The sequence below is a fragment of the Malaclemys terrapin genome, chromosome 3, assembly GCF_027887155.1.
Source record: "Malaclemys terrapin pileata isolate rMalTer1 chromosome 3, rMalTer1.hap1, whole genome shotgun sequence".
Classification (NCBI taxonomy): domain Eukaryota; kingdom Metazoa; phylum Chordata; order Testudines; family Emydidae; genus Malaclemys; species Malaclemys terrapin.
In genome coordinates this window covers 41444328-41460432 of record NC_071507.1, presented here as the reverse complement: position 1 = coordinate 41460432, position 16105 = coordinate 41444328, and the positions used below count along the sequence as shown (strand labels likewise).

At 37.3% G+C, this 16105-nt stretch overlaps 1 protein-coding gene across 5 annotated transcripts in view; it reads right to left on the bottom strand.

Annotated features, from left to right (window-relative positions):
• SYT14 (synaptotagmin 14) overlaps positions 1 to 16105 on the bottom strand; it is a 169836-nt gene that overhangs the window by 33459 nt on the left and 120272 nt on the right. For all 5 annotated transcript variants that reach the window (XM_054021278.1, XM_054021277.1, XM_054021279.1 and 2 more), the window contains 2 exons: positions 9413 to 9681; positions 5952 to 6401 (listed from right to left, as the gene is read on the bottom strand). In XM_054021278.1, coding sequence (XP_053877253.1) covers positions 5952 to 6401; positions 9413 to 9681 — 719 coding nt within the window. The remainder of the gene's footprint in view (positions 1 to 5951; positions 6402 to 9412; positions 9682 to 16105) is intronic.

The window sequence follows — 16105 nt, the reverse complement described above, 5'->3', positions numbered from 1 at the left end:
GATAGCTACAGCACTCAATCCAAGGTTTAAGAATCTGAAATACCTTCCAAAATCTGAGAGGGATGAGGTGTGGAGCATACTTTCAGAAGTCTTAAAATAGCAACACTTCGATGCAGAAACTACAGAACCAAAACCACCAAAAAAGAAAAGCAACATTCTGTTGGTGGCATCTGACTCAGATGATGAAAATGAACATGCATTGGTCCGCACTGCTTTGGATCATTATTGAGCAGAATCCGGCATCAGCATGGACGAATGTCCTCTGGAATGGTGGTTGAAGCATGAAGGGACATAAGAATCTTTAGCACATCTGGCATGTAAATATCTTACGACACTGGCTACAATAATGCCATGCAAACGCCTGTTCTCACTTTCAGGTGACATTGTAAGGAAGAAGAGGGCAGCATTATCTCCTGCAAATGTAAAAAAACTCGTTTGTCTGAGCGATTGGCTGAAGAAGAAGTAGGACTGAGTGGACTTGTAGGCTCTAAAGTTTTACAGTGTTTTATTTTTGAATGCAGTTTTTTTGTATATAATTCTAAATTTGTAAGTTCAAATTTCATGGTAAACAGATTGCACTACAGTATTTGTATTAGGTGAATTGAAAAATACTATTTCTTTTGTTTTTTACAGTGCAAATATTTGTAATAAAAATAAATATAAAGTGAGCACTGTACACTTTGTATTTTGTGTTGTAATTCAAATCAATATATTTGAAAAAGTAGAAAACATCCAAAAATATTTAAATAAATAGTATTCTATTATTGTTTAACAGTGCGATTAATCGCAATTAATATTTTTAATTGCTTGATAGCCCTAATTTATATAAAACTTGTCAGCCTCAGTCCCCAATGGCATGAATCCTCATGACTGTGATGAAGTTTAAAAGTTTTAGTTTTAAAATGCTTTTCTGAGAAAGTAATTTTTTGACAAATGTAGCCCTACTATATCCTGTAGGACTGCTATATAATGTGTGCCACAGATAAAGAGCAACATGAAACCAATGCACAATGCATGAAGAAATGTTCAGACCCACCCCAACTTATGCAATCGTTCCGTTCCAGAAAGCCTTGTGTAACTTGAATTTTGCATAAGTTGGAAACGTATACCCGTTATGCAAAAATGTTCGCAACTCAAAAATCCTATTTCTGGCTTATGGAACATTTTCCGTAAGTGCGAATTTGCATAAGTTGGGTCTTGCGTAACCCGGGGAGTGTCTGTATAATAAATGAATAAACATCAGCTTCTAAACTGATAAATATGAATGCCTTACTTCACTAAAAATAACTCAAACTAAAATGTTTCTTGCACAATTCCAGAGGCCAAATTAAGCATATTTTCACAAATGTTTGATGCACACACACCTGCCCAGTGTCTAGTCACTATCACTAGGATCACATCTAGTATATCCCAAGATGGAGAGTGAGAAACTTAAATTGAATTATTCACAGCAAAACAACTAGCACAAGGATGTAAGGTGAAAGATCATTATGCCTACTCATTAAAAGGCATAACAGGTATACGAACAAGGAAAATTATTTGTAAAGTACTGCAAGTGCTGTCACCTCTTCTGCAAGAAATCTTTCTCTATAGAGAGTTTTAAAAAGTGATCATTTAGATTGCAAAGTTGGATTAGGTAGCTCAGTAGTCAAGAAGGTGCTCAAGTGTACTAATAGAGGTTTGCAGCAAGTCGAATCTGAACACCAACCCTTCCTCCACCTCCAAGCCCTCAATTAGGAATGGACAAAATATTTGATTAAAATAAATGGAATGTACTATTCAGATGTGTTGGGATTTTCCACACTGTACCTCCAAAATTAACTTCTGAATTCAGATCCAGAGGATATTAAATGTTTTTGTTTGTTTGTTTTTTGTTTCGTTCTATCCCAAACAGCAACTTCTGGTGGACAGTGTTAAGGGGGAGCGGTAGTGTTTTGATTTTATCCAAATAATTTTTGCTCATCTGCCAATAAACTGTTAAAATTGTTTTTCTACTCATACAATACCGGAGACTCTGATCCAATTTCTTGCACAAGAAGACAATTTTTCTTATTTATTTGGATGAAAAGAATGATGAACAGTTTTCCAATCCCTTTGGAGGAAAGTGCACAACCACTTCAGTGATCCTATCTACTTCAGATAGATCAACAAAATCTTTTGTTCAGAAGTATCAGACTGCTAACTGATCTAAAAGAATCACCTGGACACATGAGCTTAGATAATCAGCCAAAAAGACCAGAACAGCTGAAATCTGATAATGACCATATTTGAGTATTTTCCTTTTGTGGGGAAGAGGGAAAGTAAGAGAGAGAAAAATATATTCTTTACATACATACCTTTTTTATGGTAGAAAAAGAGCAGAGAGGAGAGCAGGGGGAGAAGAGTGACGATAAGGCTCTGGATGCAGCTGATGGTGTAAGACATCCGTCAGAATGCAGAAGGAGACGGGATATTTTATCTCGGGTGTGGAACAGGACTTGTGAGGTTATGAGGAGGAGTTAAGATATGGTACTGAGCCATGTATAAGGAACACAGTAATGTGGATGGACTTCAAGAACACCCACCAAGGACTGTACTTGATCCTATACCCGTATGTCCCTGAGGTGGGGAAGGTTGCTACCAGACACACCAGTAACCATATGCATCTGTGGGGTAGGGGCAGAGGTGAACTAACCTGTTGATCTGGACTCTAACTAGGATCCTTCTAAGTATTTTTAAAGGTGGAACTGAAGTTATGCTCCATGAGATTTATGCAGGACATGCACTGCTCCCAGACTGATCATTAGCAAATAAGAATTTATTAATATACTATCAGGCAGGAGCAAGTAAGATAAACTTGTTCAGAAGAGATTACTACAGATGTTTCAGTGAAGTTAGAAAGGTTCAGTGACACATATGTTTAATGTTTAACATATAAATATAAATATATTTAATATATAAATATATCCAATATGTACAATTAAAATAATGAGAACCAGAGGGGAGAAGGGAGCCAATATCTGTATGTACAAAGGATCAGTCAAATACAGCTAGTGTTTAGCAACAAAACACACTAACACTAGCATAAGACAAATTTGGTTCTGGATTTAGAACCTATGTAATTACGAGATTTATAATTTCCAAGTTTCCCTACTCAGTTGTAGCTGCCCAAATTAAAATAATCCTCTCCTTTTCTCCTTTAAGTAATCCTAGCCCTGCTTTTAGGACTACAAGGACAATAACATTACAAAATGCAAACCTTAACTTTACTGTGGAATCATGTACACTTCAGAGCATGCAGTCATCAGTCAGTCTTCCCACTGAAAAACTATATCTAAAACCATAGTAAACAATAATCCTTAGAATGTATGGAGTTGAAAAGATTTGGAAACTGGTTAACATAAGTCCAGAAGTACGAATTCCTATTCAAACTATCCAAACATATGAAGGCTTCTTTCAGGCCATTTGACCTTCCATTCCTATGCAATTCCTACACCAGCAACAGGCTATGTAAAAGATCCTTTGGCCCACCAATAATCTCCATTTCCCCCATTACTAGTATGCTTTTAGTGAAGGAGCGGGAGGGGAAGACTGAAAGCCTGGTACCTATATCTACCTTCTTTAGTGGCTAACGATCTCAGTATCATCTTTGATGTCTTTCAGAGACATAGCTCCACTCTCCCTCCCAAGGGCTGGTCTACACTATCATGGTAAATTGACCTAAATTACGCTACTTCAGTTACGTGAATAACGTGACTGAAGTTGACATAGCTTATGTAAATTTACCACGGTGTTTACACTGTGCTGTGTCAACGGGAGACGCTCTCCTGCCAACTTACCTTACTCTTCTCAGGGAGCTGGAGTACTGGAGTCAACGGGAGAGCACTCTGCCATTGACTTAGCGGGTCTTCACCAGACCCACTAAATCGGCACCGCTGCGATTGATGTAGCAGTGTTGATCTACAGTAACTCCTCACTTAAAGTCGTCCAGGTTAACACTGTTTTGTTGTTACGTTACTGATCAATTAGGGAACATGCTTGTTTAAAGTTGCGCAATGCTCCCTTATGACATTGTTTGGCAGCCGCCTGCTTTGTCCACTGCTTGCAGAAAGAGCAGCCCGTTGCAGCTAACTGGTGGGGGCTTGGAACCAGGGTGGACCGGCAGCCCCCTTATCAGCTCCCCGCTCCCCTAAGTTCCCTGTGCAGCAGCCGCCCAGCAGGCTATCAATTGCTGGCAGTTCAGCTGTCCCTCCCCGCACTGCCATGTGCTACTCCTGCCCTCTGCCTTGGAGCTGCTCCGGGGAGCCTCCTGCTTGCTGTGGGGGGGGCTTGGGGAGGGGAACAGGGGGGCTAATGTCAGGGGTCCCCCTCCCCCCACTCCTGCCCCCCGCTTACCCGTTCTCCATATAGAGCAGAGTGGGGACACGACAGGGCTCAGGATGGAGAGAGCTTGCTGGCCGCAGCTGCTGTCTCAACTTCCTAATCTTTTTAAAAGGCAATGTACTTAGAGTGGTGTCAGCTTATTTAAAGGGGCAATGCACATCTCTCTCTCTCTCCCACACATAGGGTGTGTGTCTCTATCTCTGTCGACCATGCTGTCTCCCCTCCCTCCACTTGTGCTGCCTTGTGGAGCATTAATGCTGGTACAGAATTAAATTGTTTGTTTAAAACTTATATATATATAACTATATATATATAACTATATATATAGTTTTTTGTCTGGTGAAAAAAAATTCCCTGGAACCTAACCCCCCTATTTACATTAATTCTTATGGGGGAATGGGATTCGCTTAACATCGTTTCTCTTAAAGTCGCATTTTTCAGGAATAGAACTACAATGTTAAGTGAGGAGTTACTGTACTGGTAAGTGTAGAATGGCCTTAGAAAATAAGTCAAAATTACTTCCGATGAGCACATGAGGTATATGCTCATCTATGGCCTGATCCATGGGCTTCAATGAGCTTTGAATCAGACCCCTAATCAGAATTTCAGCCATGTGACAAAACCCAACTGAGCTTAAAACTCAAATCTTCATCACAAGAAAGTCCTGTTAACATCCAAAGGGCATGGGGGAGCAGAAGGAACTCAACCTCAGCACAATTTTCACTGACACAAAAATGTTGCAAAACATATTTCATTGTTGCAGGACCCTCAGGCACTTGAAAAATAGAAAATGTAGAGTATTTTCAATTTTGTTTCAAATATTTTTCATTGCTCTTGTATTAAGCACTTCAATAGTGAGAAAGTTTACTTAAGGTAAGTGAACAGTGTTTGTCCTCAGAAAGCACTACCCAGGATTCCCTTGTGTTCCTTACAGAATCATAAAAAATGGGAGATGATAAAGTCCTCTTATATCACCTGTTCCAGCACTAGGACTCCATATTATATTTTTTAGCTGATTCTCATTTCAAATCCCAACAGATTATTGTCCTTTATACATTAATGTGACTAAAAAGAAATAAAATATTTTATTTTGCTTGTCCTATGAAGTCATTAAAATAAGGGTTTCAGCACCTTCAGGTTTCCTATTTCCATTGTTTCTGGGAAAGCAAAGCATGTGTATTATATTACAAACTGGATTTTATTACAAAAGATGAAAATCACCGACTACTATAGATTTTTAAAAATGAAAGCACAATGGTTAACAGGTTGATAAACAAACCTGTAAAACTAATCTCAATATAATAATTTTATCCTCCTATTACTATTATAATATTTTATAGTAAAAATACCAAAGTAATCAAAATGAAAACGTATATGCAGCTTCTACACATGAGAAATAAATATACCTAACAGTAGTTAATTGGACCCCCTCCCCCTCCTCCAAACTATTATTTTGCATAAAGTGTGCATGACAATGGGGAGGGGGGAAGTCACTGGAAGTGTTGTCTCTATAAATATATAAACTATTCCTAATAAATTCAGGACAATGTATATAATTACATACTTATTCTGCTTTGTACAATACTCACAGAAAGACTGTAAGAAGGTTCCATTATCACTGGTACTGACATCTTCCCTTGAAGATTCAATTTGGTTAAGTAAAAAATCTTTTCCCCCACAATCCTCTCTTTTTTCATGCGACGTACACCATACAGTCTAAAGCGAACTGCATAATTCCCAATCATCTCAGATTCAACGTGATTAAATTTGAATGTCTCTGCGAAGACAGGGCATGGTCCCCGCTGGATGCTGGTTTTTGCTCTCTGTTTTTTTATAGGTAGGAGAACTAGATGTACTTGCCATGAGTTTCCACCTGTCCTGTTATATGTTGGGATGTCTGTGACAGCTGTCACTGTTACTAGAAGCTTCTGTTCTTGTGAGTCATAGTCAAAAGTCGCATCCAGCGTGCCGTATTTAGCTACTGGCTCAGGATCAAAAGGTTTAGGAAGCTGTGAAGATGATCCTCGAGCTGACATATCCTAAGGAAAGAAATATAAATGCTTTTATTTATTTATTTTTGGTATTCTATTATTATATCTAGCATAGAAATGCATGGTTTTCTCTAAGCAGCATAATGTGACTATGATCTTTTTGTTCACTTCATAAACAAGGTAATTAAACACTGAAGAATGAAGAGGTGGCTGACTGGCAACCAAGGAAAATCAAAAGCTACTTCCAGCTGGCCAAAATAGAGAAACCCAGGCACCAACTGGAAAAGAAAAGGCTAGAACTAATAAGTTCCACATAAGCTTAGATAAATAAACTGTCATTCATTGTGAGGTACAATCCAAATATCTGATTCAAGTGAGGGGTTCTGCAGAATTAAAAAAAAAAAAAAAAAACAATACTCAAGCTTAACATATTTAACACATTAATACCTGATTTGATGGTAACAGAACATAGTGAAATATATAGGACTAGAGCAAGTAATGGGCCGAATGCTGCAGTTGGTTGCACATACAACTCCCACTGCAGTCAGTGAGAATTGTGCACATGCAGCAGATGGCTAATATAGCCTGTTAAATGTAACTTCTAAGAAGTATACAAGAACCATACCTATGTCAGAAATGTCTTCTGTACTTGCCATATACTGTATATCAGTTCTTAAAGCAATTATTGCTAATGCTTAATTTTTAAAATCTTCAGTGATCTCATTAGGTGTGCACTTAAAAATTTAATAGCTAATAAAATGGTGAGGACATGCTGTTACTTTCTGTTTCAAATAAAATCACTTTGTTTGCACAATGAACCCTTCTTTAATATGGGATGATTTTTCTCCCTTACAGTATAAGTAGTTTACTACGAATTTACTCCATTTACATGGTATTGGTAGTTTAGTGAAAGTTAACGTAGCTGTACCTACAAATATATTCTAATCATGGGGCATGATTAAGACTGTATTTTTTAAGAAAATAAGTGCTATTTTGTGTGAAGCAATATGTCAGATTTCATAGAGCAACTTTAAATTTCATAAATACAGTGAGTGCTTCATACAGTGCTAGAAATGTTTCAGTATATATATATATATACATATATATATATATATATATATATATATACATATATATATATATATATATATATATACATATATATATAAAGAAACAAATAATTTCTACTCACTATTTGACAAAAGAATTTTATTTTTTAAAAGTCAAGTATAAAGAAATAATTTGTGTGCCTCCCATTCAAAAACACAATATTTCAGTAAAACCAACAATCTGGAACTCCTCTTATAGAAAGTGTTTTTTCAGTGGTGTTCATTCTGACATAGCGTGATGTATAGATGAAAATTCTCTGGCATTTATCATTCAGCAGAACATGAAAATAATCTTTTAACACATGCACTATAGACTGACTCAAAAGATGACTGACTGCTAGGGTGACCGGGACAGTCCCGATATTTGGGGCTTTTTCTTATATAGGCACCTATTACTCTCCACCCCGTACTGATTTTTCACATTTGCTGTCTGGTCTCCCTTCTGACTACAATATTTATCAATCTATATATATTTTTTCCATTTGGGAAAGCCAGGTTGCCTATCTATGCACCTACGTTTTCTTTTCCCATGATTGTCCTGTGATCGCTGGTCTGTGTCAGCAAGCTCAACGCAAGTAAGCCCAAAGAACAGGCCATCTATTTCCAACAAAGCCCTCCTCAGCTGCCTGCTGTATTCATATCCCTTCATCAGCAATATTGTTTGTTCAGTAAAAATCCACATCTCTCACGTTTTTCCTCTCTGCATTAGCAGTTTATTTTTAAAAAAGGGGGCATAAAGTTTCAATGCATGTTTAACACAGCAAATTGTCAACTCCACATTTTCTATTAGATCTGTGATTACCATACAAATAATACAGCCATAGTCATGATCAGTGACCAATTTCTACAAGGACATCAGGAGGGAGCAACAGGTCCTCAGACCTCCTGGATGTCATTAAAATTACATTCATCCCCATTTATTTATTTATTAGGGAATGGGAAAATTCTAGATTACTGAGGGAGCCATTTGACCAAAGGTTGGGCCTGAATTGAATTTATAATACAAATAATGCTGATCAAGATAAAGCAATGGTTCTGTATGCTTGCATACTGTACCTCAATAACCTCAGTCCAAGGACTGATACAATTAGGAGCTAAAGAAATGCAATGGCTAGTGTGACAAAAGATACTGTATTAATAAGATATTTTTGAAGTATAATATAGATCATTGTATTATTCATATAAGAAGTATTTATTCCAAACATGTAAAACTTTAATGTAAATTCTGAGGTCCTGTCATATGGCTGAAGATATGACTTGTTCATATCAATTAATAGGAGATGCTATAATGTAGATTTTTTTTAATCTAAAAATTGTTTAATTCTGGTTTAAGAATTGATACTATTGCTTGTCTTTACACATTTTAGACATCTACATATAAAAATATTAAAAATTCAGTTTAGGAAGAATAATCATTACAAATTACAAAGGGAAAAATGAGAAAGTAAGTGTACCATAAATCTATTACATTATCCATAATAAAAATTTCTTTAATCTCAAAACCATAAGGATACTTAATCGAGATTTTTCTCCAGTTCTCTAGGGAGTTTAATATGAAAGGCACTAAGAGAAATATAATTTTGATTGATTTATTGCTAAGTTATTAATTGAAAATTGTTGTAAGAAGCAAATTGTTAATATATAGTTCTCCATGATAATGGATATCATAGCTTTTACTGGTTTAAAAAATAAACTATTCCTGCTGGGGGGTTGTTTTAAAATTAAGTGTCATTGAGATCATTATACAGAGCAAGTTAAAATCTTATTGCTATATTATTTGGCAATATACATCTCTCTTCTTTATAATAGACCTTTGAAGTTAATGTTATCAGTCACTGTAAGATGTAAATTAAAATCAAGATATTTATAAGATCTACAAGAGAAGTTAATATACTATTGTGTTACATCCAAGATGCCTACAAGTGCAGTGCTAGACTGTATTTCATTTACCTCTGGGCTAAGGACAGCAGTACTATCACTGGGTACATCCTCTTCATATCCTTTGTTATGGAAGCTTTCTATTTCATGTCCAGTGCTTCCTTCACTTGGGCACTTGTATGAACATCTTGGACTGTTGCTACAGTGGGAAAATTCACATTTACTGTCATCAACTTCAGAGGGTGTACAAGAGAGGTGAGGAGAACCACTATCATCCTGATATGGTGGAGGCTGCAGTTCATCCAGTGGAGGTGTTCTTCTCATTCTTTGAATACAGTTTGCTGTGAATAAGTGATAGCTCTTTACTTATACACTTTCTGAACTGAAAATATATGTAGCATTTGGTTATTAACTGCTTTGGAAAATGACTGAATTCAAACATCTGGACACAACATTTAAACCCTACAATTATCTTCAATTTCTTGATGTTTCAAATTAAATAGGATATTCCTGAAAACACACTATGTTAATAAACAAATAACTCATCTCTCTCTTTTAGAGACAATGTATAGGGAAAAAAGCAAATTACTTGAATACATGAATTGTATATGCATGACATAAATATTTTACACAATATAAAAACTCTGGCCCTGATTGTGAGATGTGCTAGGCCCCTCCAACTCTATTGGGTGCAATTCACTAAGTCAGAGTTTTGGGAGCGTGAAGCAGTTGGGCAAATGAAATCCACCCCCAGCCCACAGTGGAAGATTGCCGAGTAGCTCCTATGTGGCTGCTATTCCAACAGGCTGAAATAGTGACTACAACTCCTCCATGTCAGTTGTGTGAAGTATCAGGGACAATGGATCCATGTAAATGAAGATCTGCAGCCTCTCTCCTTGCCTACTGGCAGTGTGGCTTAGTACATCATCTTATGTAGGGCTGGCACAAAGGCCTTTTTTCCATGGCTTGTAGGGACCGCACTGGCACCCCTGAGCAGGTGCTCAGTCAGTGGACTACCTGTTCAGCCTTTACACAGAGTTTAAGTAATGCAAAAGACTAGCAACATGCCCCTTCTCATAGGTGAATTTCACCCACTGAACTTAAACTTAATGGCTTCTCAGCATCATATCCTCTGTTAGTTATTCAAATCAAAGGGCTCAAAATTTGGGTACCTGGAAGTTAGAGACTGGTGCCTACTCACTGAAGCCATTGGAAAGACTACTACTGACTTTAGAGAGCTTTAGATCAATCCCCAAAGTGACTTGATTTTCCAACGGGCTGAACATCTTCAGCTTCCACTGACACCAGCTGGACAGATAGATCTGTGTCTACTCAGCACCATGGAAAATCAAGGTGCCAGAATACAGATGTAGAAGCCTGACTTTATGCACTCATTTCAAATTTTAGCTTATTGCTTTACTACTTGGCACTACAAAGTAAACTGCAGATAGGAAAATAAAATATGGTCTGTGTTAGCAGAAGCAACAGAAATTCCAAAGACACAGGTAAAATATGTACCATAGAATCATAGAACTATAGGGTTAGAAGGGACAGCAGGCGTCATCTAGTCTAACCCCCTGCCAAGATGCAGGGCTTCCAGGCTTATTGATGAGTCTTGGTAAGGTTGTTGACGAGCTGGCTGTACATAACATCAGTTTTCATTCAGCTGATGGTAAGGGAAAAGTTATGAACAAGGTCAAACTGCTGCAAAAAGGTAGGTGGTGGTCAGATTTGCAGCACTGACTCACCCCCTCGGAATGTAAGGGTGAAAGGATTTAAAGGTGCAAGCCCTGGTGTTGGAAACCCCTTTCTCCATGCAGCAGGCAAGGTATCACCAACCATCTCTCCCCTTGAGGTGTGATTATCAGGTGGGGTTTGAACCTGCTGTGGGCATTGCGCTAGTTGCTCCTTTTTAGGGGGGCTGGAAAGGAATTTTTCCCACACCACCACATTGGCTTCAGTGAAGTGTGGTTGGGTTTTTTTGCCTTCCCCACAGAGGGTGGCAGGGAAGACCTATTATGGTGGCCACAAAGGTGGCAGGCTACAATTTATTTTGTAAGTATGGGGTGGATGTCCAGTGCATGTACTCCAGAGGGAAGGTATCCAGTGACCAGATAAATGGCCTGGTAAAGGACTTAAAAAGGAGGTGCTGGTTAAAGGAACAGAACGGTGTGGAATTTGGGGCTCCTATGGTTAGAACGGCAGGGAGCCAATCCCCCCCTTTCTGATAGCCCACCTTACCCCTCCTATGAGAGAGGGTGGATGGCAATGGATTTGCTTCCCTTCCAGTCCTAGAATCTATGAATCTATGCTGGAGGGACCTGGATGGAAAAAGAGGGGTAGCTGGTGGAAGCCCCCTGGGTAATTACAGGGTTACCTACATTGTACACTTTTATCTGCTGAGTAGTCCCAGACATCTAATAATAAAGTTGCGTCCTGATTAAAACCATATCAAGTGTCTCCTTCTTTCGGTATAGTCAGACAATGTCACTAATGTTATTTCAAATCTAAAGCAACAGTTTCTGCTCAAAATGGCAAAATGCCCACAAACAACATTAAATGAGACAACTACCACCATACAGCTATGACTCAATTTTTTATTTTTTAAAAAGTTGCAATCTACAATGACAATTTTTTTCAGTAATTTGTGCACAACTTAGAGAAACCAAAGTGTGTCCGGATAGCTATAAGCACCATAATTGTCTTAAATGAGTAAATAAAATGACTGTGTGATTCATTTTTTTCCCCACTTCGATGAACTCTCTCATATGTCCCTATGGGAAAACTGCATAAGGCTGTGTGACAGAAAAGGTGCTCTTAACGTAGGTGGAGTAAAAGTGAAGAGAAGAAAATTCCTTTTAAGCAGCTAGAGTGATTCATAAATGTCAGAAAAGCAGAAACATAAATGCAAGTTTTTAACTATTTATTTTTGAAAGCTTACTTACCAAAGAGAACTACAATGTAAACTATTAAAAACAGGTTTTGAATGCCGATATTAAGGATCTAAGAACACATTTGTATAATCAGTGTAAACAGGCACAAACCATTTCAGAACCAAAAAAGCCCTTAACTCAACATAAAGAGGTAACAAAGTTTTTAAAGGAATTAGACTGAAAATGGTTTTCGAGGTAAAGTATTTTTTTTAAAAATAGTAACAGTGGAGCTTTTTGTATTAAGAATCATCTAATATTAGATAGACCTTTCTTCAGGTTAAATTTTATTTCCCCTATGTGCGCACACAGATGTAAATGATCCGAGCTGCAGAATACATATCTATACCCCTTGTCCAACTCTTAATCAGAGAGGAGAGAATTTCCTTATATACTGAGCAACTGCTACTCCCCTGACTTGAGTTGGAACAGCAAGTAATCCAACACTTCTGAAAATCAGACCCATTATCTCACGGCTGCCTAAATTCTTTCTGATCAATTGTGCCTGTTCTCAATTTGTTTAAATCCTTGCCCCAAAGTTCAGAGTCAAGCAAACAGAAGTATGGATTAGTAACTGCCCAGCATTGTTGGCCTAGTACATTCTGGATGGAATTCCACTGAATTCAATGGAGTTACACCAGAGATTAATTTGGTCCTGCATTTTTCTATTGCAAGAAGCCCCTCTTTTACAAACCAGTAGCATAGAAGCATTGCCAATATATGCCTTTCCAACCCTACATATATTTGTATTCCAAATAACACTTCAGCTGTCACTGGAATGAAATAATATGGGTACTTTCCTCAGACAATGCAGGTCACACAGAAATAGGGATGTTAGAAGACCATTTCAGAGAAGGAGTTCAAATATAGCAGAAGCCATTAAAAATTAACACTTGCCAACTGCTATCACAGTTACCATGGATCTCCCCCACCCTAACTATAAGGGATACTGTGGTAGCACAGATACCATTATGTGCTAATTTGGCAAATGATGGTTTATAAATGGCTATTGTCATTTATGTATTATTGCATGCACTAAACTATTATCAGCAGGAACTCTGTGACGAGAATCTAATTGTTGATGGACATCAGAGACCAGTGAAATCACATAGAATCGATCAAAGCTCAAAATAAGAAGTTGGGCATTTTCCCTAAGAATTTAACTAGTAAGAAGCAAAATTATATAACCAACAAATAATATTTATTTGATCAACTTATGTATAGATCAAAGTTTAAAATTTAAAAACTATGTTTATATACGTCGGCCCTTTCTGAGAGATTCTATTGATTGGGCATGTTAAGAACTATGGGTAAGAATCTATGAACACAAGCAGATGATGGACTGCTGCTACAATCAGCAGTCACACTGAGGCTAGGTCTACACTATGGGGGGGGGGGTTGACCTAAGATACGCAACTTCAGCTAGGTGAATAGCGTAGCTGAAGTTGCATATTTTAGGTCGGCTTACCTGGCTGTGAGGACGGCGGCGAGTCGACCACTGCCGCACCACCGTCAATTCTGCTTCCGCCTCTTGCCGCGGTGGATTTCCAGAGTCGATGGCAGAGCCATCGGGGATTGATTTTATCGCGTCTTCACTAGACGCGATAAGTCGATTCCCAATAGATCGATTGCTACCCGCCGATCCGGCGGGTAATGAAGACGTGCCCTGAGTAAATGGCCATTAGCGGACTGAAGTCAGAAGTAAAGATTTTCTTTAAACTCTGTCCGTCAAAAGATGGATGGTAGTCTATTTTCAAGAGTGCCCCTCTCTGGGCTTGATTCAAAGCCCACTGAAGTCAACAGAAGTCTTCCCCTGCTTCAATGGGATTTCCATAAGTCCCCATAGAAGCAACCTATGCCAGGCTGAATATTATTATAAACATACCATTTATAATTATGTGAACTATGTGAACATTTTCACAGACATTTTTCAGAGTAGAATCATGCTTTAAGGTTTCAACAGCTTGCTGAATAGAATGCTTTTCTTCTCACATTTTTTGTTGTTTATAAAATGCTTCACCCCCAATTTTGTTAATTTTTTCCACTTTATTCTGGTCCATTACCTTCCACGTTAGTCCCAACAAAAGTATCCTGCTATTGGTAATGCTCCTTTCTCTGTGTTTGCAAATGTAGGATCTTCAACTATTTTCCCCAAATGGTCATCATCTCCACAATCCTATCATTCTTTTATTTAATTTTTCCAGTCCACTTCCAAGAATGAGTCTCTCATTTGCATCTGGAAACTACAACCTTATTCCTGTGGTTGTAATTCCCTAGACATATAAACAACAACCAAAACACACTTTTGTAAGTTAGCTTTGAACATCTCTTGTACATTTTTTCTTTAAATATTCACAATATTGTGGGAGACATGCTTTACTGAAAACTTCATAACGAACCTGGTTCTGAGTTTCTTTAAAACGACAAACTTTACATTAATCCAGAATTTTTGCAAGTCATGTTTTGTAGTTTCCATGAATATCTTCACTCTCAGTGGCATCTTTCATACCTCTGCAATTTTGCTACATACAGTATTTTTCATACTTCATTTTTTAATCTAATGTAAATTTCAAGTTTTAATCCTTCAGGGGGTTCTATGCAAATGTTAAGACAATTTTAATAAAACATAAAATGAAATACATGTTTAAAAATTAAAGAAATTTTTTTTTTTATTCTGAATGATTAAGCACCCTTAGCTGTTTCTGGTATGCAGCTCAGACAGTCCAAATGTAATTTTCACGTTTTAATATTTTGGATGGGAAAAAAGTTCAACTGACTGAATAACCCCACATCATAAGGAGAGGACAAAATATAAATATATAATATTGAATGAAGGGTTTATCTTCCCTTTAAAATGAAAAGATTATGTGTGTATGTGAAAAAAATGTGATTTTACTATGAAACAGATTTCTTGGCATTTTAATTTTTACAAAGGAAATTATGTACATGTGATTCGCCTACCAAAATGTGGGGAATCTAAGGTCAACATGGAATGTATCTGTACATTGGGAGGCAGCCCCTTTTTAACAATCTTCTTTTTCCAAATGCTATATATTTTGGTTTTTATTCACAATACAGTAATCTTTTCAAATTTAGAGGTTCTTAAAGTAAGCTGGAATTGACAAAACCAGTATTTAATCTACTATACATGCTGTACCAGCATACATGAATTATTTTGTTAATGGCACTTTTTCTTTGCTCCCAAGTATTTAAAACATCTTAGGTTCATACTCATTATGGGCTTGATCCTCTGCCTGTGGAAATGTTGGCATTCACTTTTCAGGTTCGAATCTTATATCAATACACTGCATTTTCATTACATTCCAAGAACAGTTTTATTAATCATAGATGAATATATTCAATATTGATTGTCATATGTTAGCACAATTACTTTTTATTAGTATTAATACAAATTATTAGAGTATAATTTTTATCTGATAGAATATTAGATTCCCTAGAAATGTTAAATGTCATTTACGTACATTCTTTAGAGCTACTTCCAAATTTTCTCTCAGGAGAAGTAAAAACTCCCACAACTGAGACTATTGTTGCTGGTATAGTAAATTCCATTTACCTTGTGTTTGTTTATATTGTGAGCCAATAAAACTGTAGTTTGTTTTGGTTTGCTGACAAAACGTGGGAGCCTGCAGAGTCTACTGTACTTTTCTGTTAACTTCTGCTGCAACTGCTGCTTATGATTCTGCTGCAACTGTTTTTGACCTGAAAGCGATTGCATTAGCTTAACCAGAAATGCATCCCTTGTGTAAGGGATAAACAATGATCAGTGCTGAATTAGTGAAGTGATTCCAAGCTTCCGAGTGCCAAAATGGACTAA